At 44.4% G+C, this 17496-nt stretch overlaps 2 protein-coding genes across 2 annotated transcripts; one reads left to right on the forward strand and one right to left on the reverse strand.

The window, feature by feature from the left end:
* Window positions 1–3352: 3352 nt before the first annotated feature.
* Window positions 3353–12479, forward strand: LOC109756206 (probable LRR receptor-like serine/threonine-protein kinase At1g51810). The gene is made up of 12 exons (XM_073509684.1): window positions 3353–3458; window positions 4460–5027; window positions 5226–5713; window positions 7464–7608; window positions 7943–8014; window positions 8107–8172; window positions 8243–8323; window positions 9860–10014; window positions 10135–10367; window positions 10523–10652; window positions 11661–11720; window positions 11809–12479. The coding sequence occupies exons 1-12, from the start codon at window positions 3353–3355 to the stop codon at window positions 12477–12479; spliced, it is 2775 nt and encodes a 924-aa protein (XP_073365785.1).
* A 1648-nt stretch (window positions 12480–14127) lies between these two features.
* LOC109756205 (uncharacterized) lies at window positions 14128–17282 on the reverse strand. The gene has a single exon (XM_020315067.4). The coding sequence runs from the start codon at window positions 15451–15453 to the stop codon at window positions 14254–14256; it is 1200 nt and encodes a 399-aa protein (XP_020170656.1). The 5' UTR covers window positions 15454–17282; the 3' UTR covers window positions 14128–14253.
* Window positions 17283–17496: the final 214 nt, after the last annotated feature.

Below are 17496 nucleotides of genomic sequence, written 5' to 3' on the forward strand. Positions count from 1 at the left end.
AGTCGTCGATGGTGAACGAGAAATCGGGGTAGGCGTTGTTAGGAATAAACCACGTTTCACCGTGGTCATCTGTGTATGTCGCGTGTGGGTGTGTGTGCACTCAGTCCAGCGCGTGGGCAGGGGCCGTTGGCGAGTGTGCCGGCCAGATTAGCTAGTGTATGCGTAGTTGGCAGGTTAGTTAGTGCATGGATCTCGGCTGGATAACGTTGAGAGCCTAACGCAAGGGGTGGTTTTGGCCGTGCATGTAGCTAGGTTAGTGCGTGTGTATGGTTGGACTAGGTAGTGGCCGGTATGACAGCCGGGTCGTGTGTGTGTGCAGTCGGGTATAAAAGCCCCTCCCATGTACTGATCAAGCGCGCCGGTATGTTGCCGCGCCACGGGACGGTATGTGCCGAGCCAAGGGGGAGGGGCTTAAGGAAGATGCAGTCTCTGTCGGGACCGTGGTATGCGCACGGTCGATGTGAGAGTTCTTTCGTTGTGCTACGTGTGTGCGTGTGTACCTTCATGTATGAGTGTTTGAGTAGTTGAGTTGAATAGAAATCAACATACAAACCGTTCGGCGGCCGAGGCGTTCGTCGCCGGAAAATTCTGTTCATCTTCTTCTACCTTCGTCCGGCGTTTGTCGCCGGAGGGCGGTTTGGTGTATGTGACCGGTGGGTTTGTCCCAACATGTGTAGAGGCCGAAGCTGGCGCGGCGGAGGACGGCGGCCAGCTCAGGAGGGCTGGGGACCGGCACGAAGTCTTGGCGCGGGACGCCGTCGCCGACGACGTAGAAGCCGAGGAGACGGGGCGCGTGGAGCCTGCGGAAGCGGCGGAGGAAGGCCGGCCGGGAGACGGTGCAGAGCCAGCGGGAGCAGGCGAGGGAGGCGCGGACGAGGCAGGTGGGGAGGTCGAGCCGGAGGAGGATCTCGTCCAGCAGGTTGTCGTCGCTCAACACCTTCTCTGTCGCCATTTCCTGTCTTCTCCGATCAACTTCCGATCACATTGAGTCATAGATTCATGTGGAGACAACAAGGGCGTACTAAAGAGATGTTACTGAGTCAAAAATTACGACCGTTCGTGACTCCGTGAGTCAAATTTGATGTGCGTGTGGACTCTTTCGCCTTGGCATGTGGTTATTGTTCTTAAACTAAAAAGTATTCATTTTTCAGAACGCAAGAAGCAGACTTTTTCAAAGCGAGCTTAAATATTTTTCTAGCTTTTCTAGATAACTTTTGCACTTTATCAATCACTGCTGCACCAAACATGGGATTGGTCTGTTTAACAGTCGACTGATTTTCATATTAGCTTAAGTCAATTTTTTTCCAATGAAGATGTGAAAGGTGTTGATTTCATGTTTTTTATCAGAGTTCACCATACTTATATTGCCACTGTAAGATTCATCCAAACTCATATAGTTCTCTTGAACAGGTTGATCCATATTCAATGAGAAGGATCCATTCTTGTCGCCGTAATCATCGCCGTCATAATCGGTCTCCTCGTCCATCTATACACGTTTAAATAAATTCTAAGATCAATCCGGACACCATACAGCATCATCGCAAAAATAATCAGTTCATCAATTAGAGTATTGCATAATTAAATTATGTGCAAAATGAATTTGCTTAACAGTACATCACACAAATTTATGAATTAAACTAACACCTACTTAGTAAGTCAATACAAAAAATAATTTCATCTCGTTTCAATGAGTAACCTAATGTAAAATTTGCAAACCAACCTCTTCGTTTACGTTGCCCGCAGAATGCCACCTTTAGGATTAAGGGGTGGGAGGCGATCACGGCGACGACAAAGGAATGCGGCGGCTGCAATGATGATCGCAACTAGGGTTTCTCCTGTGGGCGGCGACAGGGGCACGCGTGGCGTGTTGTTTGGGCGGCGACCAGGGCGACGTGTAGGGCGACGACGACTGCCGAAGAGGAATGCGGCGACTAGAACAACTATCGCCGATAGGGTTTCGACGGGGGTGGCTGCAAGGCACACACCGGGCTATTTTTTTCACACGTACCGTCGCGGGTGTACATCAACGCGGGCGGGCATACAGCAATGGGGTATGGCGTACGCGGGCTAGCGGGTGTACAACGGCGGGCGGGTATGCTATACGCCGTGCGGAATGACCATACTACCCATTATATGTTTTAGGGGGAGGGGGTCGTACCGAGGAGGGACTCCACACAAAAATAGATTTTGGTTTACGACGACATAGAGCTTTTTTTTCCAGGGGACGACGCCAGAGAGCTGACCAAGCAAATCAGCGCATGATCCCCGGCACCGCTCAACACACACGCAACTGGAGGGGTTTAAGGGATGCCCGTGCCAGCCTGTCATCGCCGCTGTTGCCGCCGACAGGAGCTCGACCCCACCTCGCCAACCACGCTGCCACGCTGGCCAACCTCCCGGACAAACAATATGTAGCCCAAAAACGGCGTCCATGTTGAGGGAAGCCTCTGTGTAAACGAATCGTCGGACGTTGCGCTATTCCGGCACCATGAGCCGGCCCAATAAGGCAGCACAACCTGGCAGTGTCCCTCTGTTTCCACAACATCCGCAACCTAAGGCACAAACTACCCATAGTGAGGAGTAACTTAGAATAGTAACATGCATATGCTATTAGTCTATGTTACCATCTCTATTGTGTGAAGTAACATATGTGAGATGTCATACAACATTATATTTATTAGGTTGTAGACTTATCTTGTTTTGATATGTGTGATGTTACTTATAGCGTGAGTAAGACTATCCATAGTAGGTCAATTATCTAACACGTGTTTTGATTCGGTTTGTGATTGTAGGGGATGCGAATTATCTAACACGTGTATTCTGTATGCACGGGCTTCTTAACCACGTGGGTTCAACTTGACGGCCACTTTTTGCCGATTAAGAAACGATCTTTGGCTTAACGTCTCCCGCGTATGTTCGCCGCGACATCCCCAGCAGCACCACGCCATCACGAGGAGCTAGCAGTTGCTTTCTGTGATTACACTAGCATCGTGGGCTTTGATCTTGCAAGTTTTTCTTTTATTTTAGACTTCCAACTCTACTTTGTTAGTCCTTTAACCTAGCATAGCAGACTGGTTCGACGAAAGATCGATCGACGTGTGCTTCAAACAAAATTCCACGGCAAAGCGCACTACCTCTATTATATCTAGCTAGATTTATGCAAGTTGCATTTGTTTGAAGCAAAGGTCACCTACAGATGCACAAAACTTTTGTTTTCTTCACACTGTTGACCGCATGCGCCGATCGAGGCCAAGTCATGGGAAGCAAGCACTAAACTGTTCCAATTAATTTTGCTCTGCTATATAACTCCACAAGTCACTTGTAGCATCTACGGCGCTTCTTGCTTGTAACCATGGTGATCAACTTCATTTGCTCGCCAAGTACAAAACTGACATGGATCTCGGCGTTGCTGCTCAACCTGGTCATGATGATTCAAGTTCACGGCCAGCCTCCTTCTGGTAATACAAGCCATATCCTCCTAGCTTTTCCGTTGTAGACCCTACAGTTCTTTAAGCTATGATCCATCTGCATGCAGTACAGTTCTGTCTACTTCAGCATGCAACTTGAAATCTTACAACAACAACAACAGCAACAACAACAAAGCTTTTAGTTCCAAATAGGCTGGTTAGACGTAAAATCCATAAGATCTCGCGACCAACTCATGTTCGCTGTCCATGGCTAGTTCTTTGATAATACTCCAGTTCTTCAGATCTCTCTTTATGGACTCATCCCATATCAAATTCGGTCTAGCCGACCTCTCTTGATATTATCTGCACGATTTAGCCGTCCGCTATGCACAGGAGCTTCTGGATGCCTGCGGTGAATATGCCTAAACCATCTCAGACGAAGTTGGACAAGCTTCTTTTCAGTTGGGGCTACCCCAACTGTATCTCGTATATCATCATTCCGAACTCGATCCTTCCTCATACGGCCACACATCTATCTCAACATGTGCATCTCCGCCAAACCTAACTGTTGAACATGTCGCCTTTTAGTTGACCAGCACTTGGCGCCATACAACATTGCGGCTCGAATCGCCGTAATACAGAACTTGCCTTTTAGCTTTTGTGTTACTCTCTTGTCATAGAGAATTCCAGAAGGTTGGCGCCACTTCATCCATACTGCTTTGATTCAATGGTTCACATCTTCATCAATACCCCCATGCTTCTACAGCATTCACCCCAAATATTGAAAGGTGTCCTTCCGAGGCACCACTTGCCCATCAAGGCTAACCTCCTCCTCGCACCTAGTTGTACTGAAACCACACGTCATGTACTTGGTTTGGTTCTACGAAGTCTAAAACCTTTCAACAATAAAGAAATCTTGCTTTACAGAAATCTCAACATTTGTACATTATCAGCTTTAGAGTATGCAGTCGCACAACTAATGATCTTTGCATTAATCCCAAACCGTTATAAATTGGAACACATGAAATTGATACATATTCTCCATTGTACAGGGTTCATAAGCATCGACTGTGGATTGAGAAACAGCAGTTCCTACAATGACAGCACCACAGGACTACGGTTTGATCCTGACAGTGGATTTGTCGAGGGCGGTGTGAGAAGACGGATGTCTCAAGAGTTTATGGCTGATGCCACAAATGAGCAACAAAAATCCCTGAGAAGCTTCCCAAGAGGCTCAAGAAATTGCTATACACTGCCATCTACCATCGGTAAGAAGTATCTATTGAGGGCCATGTTTACTTACGGCAACTACGATGGGTTGAACAAGACTGGGGACGGGTCGTTGTTTCTGTTTGGGCTCCATATCGGCGTCAATTTCTGGGATACGGTGAACTTGACAAATTGGAATCCATCAGTCACTAAATGGAAGGAGGTGCTCACCATTGCTCCAAGCAACTCCATATCCATCTGCCTGATAAATTTTGGTTCAGGGATTCCCTTCATATCTTCTTTGGAGCTGAGGCCACTACAAGATACGATGTATCCCTTTGTCAATACTTCTGTATCAATCAACCTCTATGGACGGAACAGATTTGGCAACGTCCCTAACGTTCTCACAAGGTGAGACGAGGCTGCCATCCATAGTTTTGGAATAGTTATGAGTTGTGCCTGTCAATGGTTTTATATTCAAGTTTGCTTAGCTAGCTTAATGCATTTAAAGTGTTTGATCGTTTGTTTCCTAATTCTATTAAAAAACTATTAGTAGTAAATCTAAATGCCATTAATATATCTTTTCCTTTGTCTTTCTGTGCGATGAAGATATCCAACGGATAAATATGACCGCTTCTGGGTCACACGGATCTTGCCCTACCCCTGGATAATGTTGAACACTACAAATATAGTGGAGAGCCTTCCCGGCAACGACTTCTTCAATGTACCATCGGCCATCATGCAGACTGCCTGGAGCAAAGAATCGAACTACTCAGGCTTTAGCATAAGTGAATCACGTCGCAATGAAGACCTCACGAACCAGCAACTTTTGCCAGTCTTTCACTTTGCCGAGATCAACGGGAGCAACCCGGATAGGAGGTTCAACATTTACAGCGCTGGCGAATTACTATTCTCAGACTTTTCCCCGTCACGATTCCAGGTGGACAGCGTGCACCAGAACGGAAGGTTCTTGCACAATCCTAATGCCTCCTTCAGCTTAAACAAGACACACAACTCAACACTCCCACCGCTCATCAACGCGCAGGAGGTGTACATTCTCGTTCGGATGGACAACCTGACTACTGACTCGGAAGATGGTAAGCTGGTGTATATACTGCATGTGCATTACGCATTTTCATGTACTATATGAGAAGTTCACATGATCATGATGCAATTTATTCAGTTGGTTGAATAGCACCTCGAGCTTCATGCGCTTACAAAGAAATGTTAATGACCGGGATATCACTGTGTAGAGCGGTAGAGCCCCGGAGATTCTCAACTCCATTTGGCATTATTAGTATCCTCATTATAGAAAGAAGTTCACCAACCGGTTAGTTCACTAGTATACTCAAATCCTGAGTAAGCCATCTTCCAAAGGTCAGTTGCCAATGAGCCATGGCTAAGACCATAGCAGAGCAATGAATTCCTAGAATTTATTCCATTATATGAAATATAAATACTTGCATCTGAAATATATTTTGCGTTTCTTTTCATTGAATAGGAAGACATTAGGGTACAACCTCTAGGAGGGACGCATAGACACACGCATGCATGCGCACGCGCACACACACATACCGAAACGATGAAAGGCTTCACCCAGCCTGACCTCCAGCCAAGAATGGCGAGGCACTGAGACTCGGAGCAACATGGCCGCATCACAGCCGTTGCCAGATGACCACAACTTCAGGATAGTCCAGGTGAACGTACCTCGCACCCATGTGCCTAGAGAGTCGACTAGTCTAGTTTTTGTCAGGGAAGCGTCAACGCCGGCGTACATTGTACAGGAGGTCCGCATCCTGTGAGGTAGACCATGCTAGAGCAACACATCGCCACCATCTCCAACTGCCGCTTTAGGAACACCTGTGCAGCCGAAGAAGTGCCTTTAAGAAGGGAACGATGCTACGACGCCGCCGTTGCCTGGTACCGCCAAGCCGAACCTAGGTTTTCCCCTGCTGCTCCCGGAAGAAGTCCAGTCAGGGTCATGCCAACTCCTCCATAGAGGTAGCGGCGCCCTCGGGCTTCATCGTTGACAGCGCCGATCGTCGGCTCACAGGGATTTAGCCCCGACCCATGAACAAAGACCCCCGAAGACCGCCGAAGCAGGGGCAGACCGGAGACGGCGAAGAAGGTCACCAGCTCAGGGAGGGAAGCCGAGAAACACTACCGTCGAAGGAGGGAGGCACCGGCCAGTGCAGCAACAACAAGCCAGCCACCACAGGAGAGCGGGTGGAGCAGGAGAGGCGGCGCCATCTAGGGACCAACCGCCTGCACCGCGTGGCCGCTCATTTGAAATAACCTTTTCAACTTGTTATTTATGACCCGCGGCTTGGGCTATTGGGAAGAGCAATGCTACATCTACGTACTAGTTTTTATGTGTTCTACGTAACAATAAACGTGGCAAGTTAGGATTGGAGATTGGGAGAGGAAGATGGGGGGGGAGGGGGGCACCCCCATTAAAATAAGGGGGGGGGGGGGGGGGGGGGGGGGGGAGAGAAGGTTAGATTAGGAAGTTTACGTAACATTACGTAGTTATTTACGTAGGTGTAGTATTATTGTATTGGAAATGCTTCGACTAAGGTAAAGGGGGTGATGTGAGAAGTTAGGGTAACTTCTAGTCTACTTTTTTCAATTGCATACATATTGAGACACCCAAGCCCATCGAAACCTTAAAAAATACAAACCCTTTCTTTGGTAATCAAATCTGGAACTTGGGCGGGATGCTCCTATATATCACAATTACTTAATTTAAAGTTTACATCTTTCTAATACATATAAGCCCCATGACTAATATATACAGACTTTTGATTCCGGTTCATATTTTTCTATGTTGTATTTTTCCTGTTGTAGTCAATTACATGAAAGAAATCAAGAAGCACTACAATTTGACACGGAAAAACTGGAATGGAGATCCATGCTCCCCAAGAGAATATTCTTGGGAAGGTTTGACTTGCGACTACTCAAAGAGCAACCAGAATCCAAGGATTGTTTCAGTGTAAGAACATAATACCATATACATAAGTATTGCGGTTTAATCTTTTTAACATTTGAAGTGAACAAGTTTAATGCTCCACAAAATCCTCCTCTTCAATTAAGTGTTGCTCCAAATATGTACTATTCTATATAAATATGCACGACAGAGACACTTGGTCACATCTCTTACCGGCTAAGATCTTGATAACACGAATAATTTAGTTAAAATTAAAACACATGTAATTCGGTGCAAACATTGACTACAGAAATATGTTTACATAATCCTGAAAATATATGTCAGCTAGATGAAATCACTAGATTAATAGGACTTGTAGTAACATGAGTTGATTTTGCAGAAATCTGTCTACGAGTGGATTGGAAGGTGGGGTAGCTGTATCATTTATGAACATGGTATCACTGGAAAACCTGTAAGTAGTGCTTACCACATTGTAATGATATGCTAGACACTTAATGAGGATATATTGTCATAATTTTGACCATGTGCACAAAACATATATAGGGATTTATCGCACAACAATTTGACAGGAGCTATTCCTGACTATCAACTAAAGTCACTCAAAATTCTGTAAGTATGATTTACATCTTTGGTCCAAGATACAGATTTCAGATGAATAATTTTAACTATTATTTTGCAGAAACTTGTCAAACAACCAGCTCGTTGGGCCAATCCCTTACTCTATTCTTCAAAGATTTCAGGCTGGCTTGCTTGATTTAAGGTTTGACATGCTCTATTGCGCAATTTCTGGATATATTTCTTTTCTGATCAAACTAAAATCACACTAATAGGCTCAACCCAAGGTTCATTGTCACCAAAATAATTGGGCATTTAGCAATAACAATTGCAAACATTATATATATTATTTGGTGGAAACACATTCTGTTCCTATGCCACGCCTTGCCAAACAAAGAGCTGTGTAAGTTGACTTTTTACTTGTGCCGCACCACACTTATACAGCTCAACCAGCCATATGCATAAACTCTTGTCAGATGCGACGTCTAGGGTGCCACGAAATAGCCACACTTTTGCAGTTCATTGTATTGATCCAGACATAACCTCGGTTACGTATACTAGCATCTAGTCTAGTAACTATAAATACTTTATCATTAGTAGGCGTTCAACATGAGAAGCAGGTAAGGACCTATTCATAATGGGGTGCGATTTGAAAATCATGTAGCCTTTTGATTTGGAGGTTAGGGATCTTTGCAATAAGAGTAAAATGCACCAGAGGTCCAAAAATATAGTGGTGTGTCAGCTGGGTCCTAGTTATTTGAAAATACATACATGAGTTCTAAAAGTAGAGAAGTAGTTCACCGCAGGTCCTAACCAGGTCTGACTTGGCTACGTGACGTGTTGACCGATGCCACATCGACATTATTAAAAAGTCCCTCCAACATCACATCTTCAAATATAGTACTACCTCTATTCCTAAATTATTTTTTTTAGAGATTTCAATACGAACTACATACAAATGTATATAGTCATATTTTAAAGTGTAGATTAACTCATTTTGCTCCGTATGTAATTATATTGGAATCTCTGAAAATACTTATATTTAGGAATGGTGGGAGTAGTTCTCTAATTTAGAAGAGCACCAACATGTGCATGTTGGTGCTTGTTGTCTTGGATTCTTTCCCCACTAAGAAAGCCAACGCGCGAAGAGTCGATGTGAAAGTAGTCCTGTACACTCTTCCTCTGATTACCTCTATGCAAAGCAGGCCATGGTGATGGCGCACGTGTCGAGAAAACAACTGCTGCTACACCACATAACGTACGCGCACCGTGCAGAGCTACTGCTACGGTGAGCACCGGGATGAGCACGACCGGCGAGCAGAGGGGTCATCGGCAGTCCACGTGCCAGGCAGATGGCCGTGGCGCCGTGCTCCGCTTCCTCGTGGTCACTCGATCTGGTCGTCACCGTGTTCCTTGCAGGCCTGGTCGCGCTCGTCTTATGGCTCGTTTTATCCTTTTATAGGCCTGGTAGACGTATGTCTTCTGAACATGTATGTCTGGGTAGGACGTGCGGTGAACTATCCACTTCTAGGACTCAGATATGTATTTTCATAAAACTAGGACCTAGTTGACACCCCCAGAAAAGTTTTAGTACCTCTGATGCATTTTACTCTTATAATAACTATTAGAAAGTTAATTGTGTTAGAAAACGGAGGTATGTTACAATCATAATTTTGTAGAGCTGTTGTAGCTAATATCTTTTCAACTGATTTATAGATATGTTGTGCATTTGTGTTACTAGATTAGAAGGCAATCCCGTATGCTCAGAAGTCAGAGATACGTACTGTTCAAATAAGAAGAACTCCATACATATAATGCTCATCGCAGTAACAGTTCCTGTTGCACTGGTATCCCTTCTAGCATTGATGTGCATAATCCGGAAATTATGTTGGAAAGGTAAAATATAATTGTTACGCTCTAAAATTCCCTTTTATTGGTGCAATAAAAATAGGTAGACATGAGACAATAGGTTCATACCTAAACTTTGATGTAAAACGCAATTTGTTGGCAATGCAGGGAAATCAGACCATGAGGATTATGCTATGTATGAAGAGGAAACTTCCCTACATGTTGACATCAGACGGTTCATGTACGCGGAGCTAAAGCTCATAACAAATGATTTCCAGTCAATCATTGGAAAAGGAGGTTTTGGTATTGTTTATCATGGCATGTTGGAAAATGGTGATGAAGTAGCGGTTAAGGTGCTGATGGAAACATCAATAACAGAGTCAACGGACTTCCTCCCTGAGGTATAACATGAAACCAACAAGGCCAAATCATTATTTCTTCAATAGGAAGTATACAATAAGCCTGGAAGATAAATAAAACCTTTACGTAGTCCATATTAAACAAATGCAATTGGCGTCTGCTCTTGTATGTTTGGTAACAATATGTGTTCCTACAGGTACAAACCTTGTCCAAAGTTCACCACAAGAATCTTGTGAATTTGAAAGGATATTGTCAAAACAAGAAGTGCCTAGCTCTCATTTATGACTTCATGCAGAGAGGGAATCTTCAACAACTCATAAGAGGAGGTTTTTATATTAATTTTTTATCCTTTAAATAATGTTTATATTAAGAATAGTTGACTTGCTAAGTTGTATTTTAAATTGTACATAGACTGCTTGTGCCTTAATTCAATAAATTTAAATCTTAATCATTAAAATATAAAATGCATGTTGACAAATTCAGGGTTTTAATTCTGATGAAACAAATAACTAAGAAGATACACTGACCCCAATAGCTCTAGTTAACCCTTGGGACACAAGAACTTCCGAAACTATATGAATATATGGTATTTCACATCATAATATAAAAATCGCACGACCTAGCCACAAGTACAAAAAGGAACTCTAAAATCAAACTAGTCCGCCTTTTGACATCCTACGGTAGCAATATTTCCTACTACAGTTGTGGTTGGTTTTCTAGACTGTTATTGCTACTTTGATTTAATGAATTTGAGTTGGTGGACCTAATTTACCCTGTATAGATGATGGAGTAAGAAGTAAGGCCTCCCTAACTGCACATGAATAACCCAGGGATGTTCAATTAATTGTTCATAGATAGATATGTGGCTAACAAACCGAGGAAAGCACAATTACATTCCTAGAGTCATAACCATGATACAATGGAACTCTAACCATCTTTGAAAGCCACTAAGAAAGAAAATAACTCCTGAAAAAAAATAATAGTTGGTTCTCTTCTCAATTTGATTTGGATATGAAAAATACTCTGGTAAAGAGAAGGAAAAGCACTGGTCCCCTCTCGAATATCAAATCCCAAGTTTATGCAGGTTTCAAATCTTAATACATCAATTCGTGCTATGCTCAACCATTAAGGCATTGTGCATAATTTGTGAGCTTAAATATGTTCCAACATGTTGAAAATAATAATAATAATAATAGTGGTAGTAGTAGTGGCAGTAGTCGTGGTAGAAGTAGTAGTAATAATAACAATGGTAGTAGTAGTACTAAAAAGAACATATATTTATGTGCCGTGCATGTATCAAGGCACTTATGTTAATCCTGTATATCTTGATGCAGGAGATGACTATAGTTTGAATTGGGAACAACGGCTTCATATTGCACTTGATGCTGCACAAGGTCCATATTTGAATTATGTATTAACTTTTGTCTTGTATGTATGTATGTATGTATGTTTTGACGAAGTATGAACTATAATAAACTATAGGGCTGGAGTATCTACACGAGTCATGCACCCCTTCAATAGTTCACAGAGATGTCAAGACCCCCAATATCCTTCTGGACAAGAATCTGGTGGGGATAATATCTGATTTTGGTCTTTCACGAGCTTTTAATGATGCTCACACGCACATATCTACTGTTGCTGCTGGCACTCTTGGCTACCTCGACCCCGAGTACCATGCAACTTTTCAACTCACGGTCAAGACAGATGTTTACAGTTTCGGCATCGTGCTCTTGGAGATCATCACTGGCCAGCCCCCAGTATTGATGGAGCCTCAAACCTTTCATCTACCAAACTGGGTACGCCATAAGATTGCCATGGGCAATATTCATGACATCGTGGACAAGAGGTTGTTGGATCAGTACAATGCTAGTTCACTCCAGAGTGTGGTAGACCTTGCTATGAGCTGCGTCGAAAACGCAGCCATCGACAGGCCGACCATGACCGAGGTTGTTTCAAGGCTCAAAGAGTGGTTGCCAGCGGTTTCAAGCGAAAAGCAGCCTGATTCGTCTTCAACTCGTCGTACGAACTCCACGGATGCTGAAATTCGAAGGCAATTTCAGTTGGCGATTTTTGGAGTAAGTAACGAGGAGAACTCCTTCCAGTCTGGTTATACCGATGGGATGTCAGAATTAATCCCTTTATCTGGACGGTGAAAGGGAACTCCTACTGAGTTATTGTTGCATCTGGTTAGTGAAATTTTGGTAATATGCTCAAATGTGTCATTATTTGTTGTTCGTAAACCGCAACCGAGTCATTTTATGCTTCTGGCACATCTGTGGTGTTTTCATTTTGTTCTATTTTTGTGCAAACTCTGCTAATTAGTTAGAGTAATTGTCAAACATGAAGCATCTTCTTCATGTGAGAACTCGTGATAACCGTTACCCACGCATTAAGCCCGAGATCAATGTTAAACAAGTGGTTTGCTCAAGCGTTGCTAATTAATAATTCTGCCCGTTTCTCCCTAATATCTCATGCAATGTTGTGGAATACGATTAAAAATACGTGCTCCTTGTACCAAACCCTATGAACATTTCCCGAGTTCATGCACCATCATAGAATTATACGCGATGGAGTTGCGCTATGAGCGAGTTGGCACCTGAATTGTGAAGAGGCTGATCCCATTCGTCGTCGTCGGTCGCCCAATGGTAGTTCATCCTCCTCCGCGTTGAACACAGACTGTTGTGGGCTTGTGGTGATATTCTTCTGGGAAGGGGGCCGGAGCAAACTGGTGCCGCGCGTGTATCCCGGCAGCCCATAGATGCCCGCCCAGCCCACAGCGGTAACGGGCTGCACGTACCGAGCCGAGAGTTGCGTGTGTAGGCCCGACAGGTGTCACAGCCCATAACCCCTCATGCCCTTCGGCGCATCCGCGTTCATGGGACTCTTTGCATGGAAAAAAAAATTCAAGACAAACATAACTAATATTCCAGCAAGGAGTGCGATGGAGTATGTCCTGAACAAAAAGATAACGCAAAAGTTACTATAAAGCTCGATAAAAAAAGAATGTATTAGTAATACATAGATGATAGGTAAACTTTTAATTCGAATGATAAACACCTGTCATTCTAATTCAGATGTTTTTATGTATGAATACATAAAAAGAGCATTATCACAAGTGAACTTTCAATCACTAAAATTTGCAGTACACAAAAGTCGGTGAATCATACTGAAGCTAGGCTGAACAATTCTTTGCTTCTCTGGCATTGCCGCAGAAATCATGGAGCCTGATGTTCCACCTGACCTGAGAGATGTTCTAGCCTCTGATTGTAACAAATCTGCTTAATCAATATATTTCTTTGTCTCAAAAAAAATCATGGAGCCTCGCCCTGTTGAACAATGAGTTAATGATAGCTTCTCCAGTGAGATATCATCTTCTAACGGTGGCTTGCCCAACATTATCGATCTGTCGCCGAGCAATTATATCAGTGGCAGGATTCCACGACAGGTGCATCGGCAGCCTCCGATCTCTGAATTCTCTTTCCGTTGACGATGTGTGGTCGAATCTTGCCACCGGCGAGCTTGTTCTTTAACAGGTGGAGGCGCAGAATGACTCCTTGCTAATGAGTATTCCTTGACTGAGCTAGATACGGGAATAATTGCCCTGCTTGCAGTTGCAGAAGTTGTGGCGTCTTAACCTATTAATTAAAGAACAAGCTCACTGGTGCAACTCGGAATTTTCATTCAGAAGATGTTTTTATGCAAAGATACATAAAAGGATCATCATCACAAGTGAACTTTCAGTCACTAAAAATTACTGTAAAAATCACTGAACCACTGTCAATTAAAGAACAGGCTCACTGGTGCAACTCTGAATTTTAATTCAGAAGATGTTTTTATGCAAGGATACATAAAAGGATCATCATCACAAGTGAACTTTCAGTCACTAAAAAATACTGTAAAAATCACTGAACCATTCTTTAGCCAGGCTTAGCTTTGCTCTGCCTCTTCCAGGTTCCTGAACTTTGCTCTGCTTGCTTGATGTGGAGGGAACACAGGCGGCCAGACCATGGTAACTGGATACACGATGATGAGTTCATCGTTGTCCGGGTCCCTCTGGTACACCTTCTCCACTGTCCTGCTCCCTAGCCACAGCAAGACGAAGGCGCCACTATCCTCCTCCAAGAAGGCGAACTCGGCGTTGTCCCCGACCCCGACCACCGAGAAACCTACAAGCGTCTGCTGCACAAGATGGCCGCACGCCTTGCGCAGACAGATGCTGTGCACAAGAACCCACTGGGCCTCGTCATCTGCCGCCGTCGTCCAGGGCCGGCGGCGCCAGACCTGCAGCTGAAACCTATCCACCACATGGAAAAGGTAGAGGTGATCACCGTCGTGGTGGTGGTCGTCGTATCCTCGGGACAGGACCAGGCTGCCGAAGTACTGGTACGTGACGCCGTCCGGGAGCTGGACCACGAAGAAGCTCGCCGCGGCCAAGTCTAACCCGAGGATGTATCCGGCCGTGGTCACCATGTAGAGCTTGCCGCGGAGGAGCACGGTTAGGTCGGGGATTCTGTCCGGCGGCTCCGGGAGCTCCGCTTTGGCGATCTGGACCGTCCAGGCGCCGGATCCAAGCGTCGACACCTGCGCCGAGACCTGCCGACCGTGGTGCTCCAGATCCACGCGGTGGTACGACGCGCCGTCGCCGCCGTCCTCCGGGAGGAAGGTGTAGCCGTGTGAGACCCCGTCGAGGCTGGCCGGCGGCGGAGGCGGAAGGACTAGCGCCGGCGCCAGGTGGTGCTGCCGATGCAGCAGCGGGCTGACCACCTGAGTGCCGCCGACTCTGTAGCCATCGACGAGGAGGCGGCCGTTGCGGCAGTCGTCGATGGTGAACGAGAAATCGGAGTAGGCGTCGAGGCCAGAGCTGGCACGGCGGAGGACGGCGGCCAGCTCAGGAGGGCTGGGGACCGGCACGAAGTCTTGGCGCGGGACGCCGTCGCCGACGACGTAGAAGCCGAGGAGACGGGGCGCGTGAAGCCTGCGGAAGCGGCGGAGGAAGGCCGGCCGGGAGACGGCGCAGAGCCAGCGGGAGCAGGCGAGGGAGGCGCGGACGAGGCAGGTGGGGAGGTCGAGCCGGAGGAGGATCTCCTCCAGCAGGTTGTCGTTGCTCAACACCTTCTCTGTCGCCATTTCCTGTCTTCTCCCACCAGCTTTCAGTTTGTTTCTGATGGTTCTTATCGCCTTGAGTCATATATTCATCTGAGTGAGATAGCAAAGTCGTCGAGCCGTGAGTCAAATTTGATGTGCGTGGACCCTTTCTCCTTGGCATGTGGTTACTGTTCTTATGAAATAAAATAAAAGTATTTATGTTCTAGAGCTCAAGAAGCAGACTTTTTCAAAGCGTGATCAAATATTTTTCTAGCTGCTTTTCTAGATAACATTGACACTTTATCAATCACTGTACCAAACATGGGACTGTCTATTAACAGTCGACTGATTTTCATTTTAGCCTAAGTCAAAAAAAATTCCAATGAAGATGTGGCATGTGTCCATTTATTCATGATCTGCCTCCGTCTTGGTACTTTGTACGTTTTCGTCTGTTTCCTACTGAACTGTCCCAGGACTTGACAAGGAAAACGAGCCACACAAAAAGAAAGGAAGAAATACAACGGGTTTGAAAACAGAGACGCACTAACCTGGAGAAGAATCCGCAACGCATGCTGCCCTAGTTCACATATCTGGCAAATGAAACCACAATGTTCACTAGAACTTAGACTAAACGTACGGCACCAAAGAAGAGACATGAAAAAGAACACAAGTACTGCGTGTTTATGGTCTGATCATACATGTCTTGGATATATAGCAGACATGACTGCCCTGACCTTGAAAAAATGACATTAACTAAACTTAAGTATGATATATAGACAATCAAGCGCTAAATTATCATGACAATCCATGAGCAAGAGAAGCCATGTTTGGAGTCAAATCTTGGAAGCGAATTTCTACCATCCGGATTCGAAGAAGTAGAGCCGGCCATCCGAAGAAGAAGTGCACTGCGTTACCTGTGGCTCGCATCCATTGAAAACCCCTCGCCAGCTCATGTTCACATATCCAAAACTTGGTTGAGGGCATCCACTTTAAACTGAATCTTGTGGCCGGCTTTTATGGCGTAGAGACATAGAAATCTTTCTCAATCCTGTTGCTGACAAACAAACACATTAAAAACAAAAACTTTAGGCAAGGATGTAAAATAAGGATATACAGACTTACATGATGAAAACATTGGAAGCTGCATTGAAAGAGAGAGATTTGAGATATTACTGAAATTTGATACCTGTGAGATTGGTGACTAAAGAACACACACTAAATCCTAATGAGAAAAAAAAGGACATGATAATAAAAGTAAGGTTCGGAACATTCACACTAACTAGCAAAAAAATGACGATTTCTAGTCAATGGATCAAGAAAATGGCTTAATAAACCTGACCAATCTTGAATCTTCTTCCTTGTCCAATCACCTATATTCACAGCCCACTCCTTTACGAATCGGCATCCGAAAACATGGGCAAGAAAGAAAAATGAAAGGAATGCAAAAGGAAGGAAAACATAGAAGGACCTTGACTTACAGGAATAATTATATAGATGTGAAAGCGAGATAGGGACAAAGACTCATGAATGAGGAATGACATGGCTCATATATATAATGAAATAACTAAATGAATTGAATGAGAAAAAAAATACAGTAACTGAATGAGGAGAATGAGAGATGTAACAGAAGAAATGTAATGAGGAAAAAAGAAAAAGATCAAAAGGACTAAACTGAAAAGTGATGCATACATAAGGATTGAATAACCGATTACGAAAATGAAAATGAAGACCGAGGAATGAATACAAGAGAAGATACTTCAATCAATGAACAAAATGATAACATTCAAGACAAACTGCTGCCTCAATAGAATTTTATTTTTCATGATTCATGATCGCAATCAGCAATTCAGGCATTTAGTTTCATCGCCAATGGAGAGAGAGAAGTCCCAAAATAGTTGGGTTTCACCTGAACTTTGTCATTCCCAGTGCTGAACTGGCCTACTGATTTTCGAAGTTTCAACTCCCCCATCTATCAACAGGCAATCTTGATGCAAATGATTCAAGAATGTCATGGGCATCCATGGCAACCAGAAAGAAAACTAGAAAATACATTATTTAATGTTATTTCACTGGATTATAATGTTA

The sequence above is a fragment of the Aegilops tauschii genome, chromosome 2, assembly GCF_002575655.3.
Source record: "Aegilops tauschii subsp. strangulata cultivar AL8/78 chromosome 2, Aet v6.0, whole genome shotgun sequence".
NCBI classification, from domain to species: Eukaryota; Viridiplantae; Streptophyta; class Magnoliopsida; order Poales; family Poaceae; genus Aegilops; species Aegilops tauschii.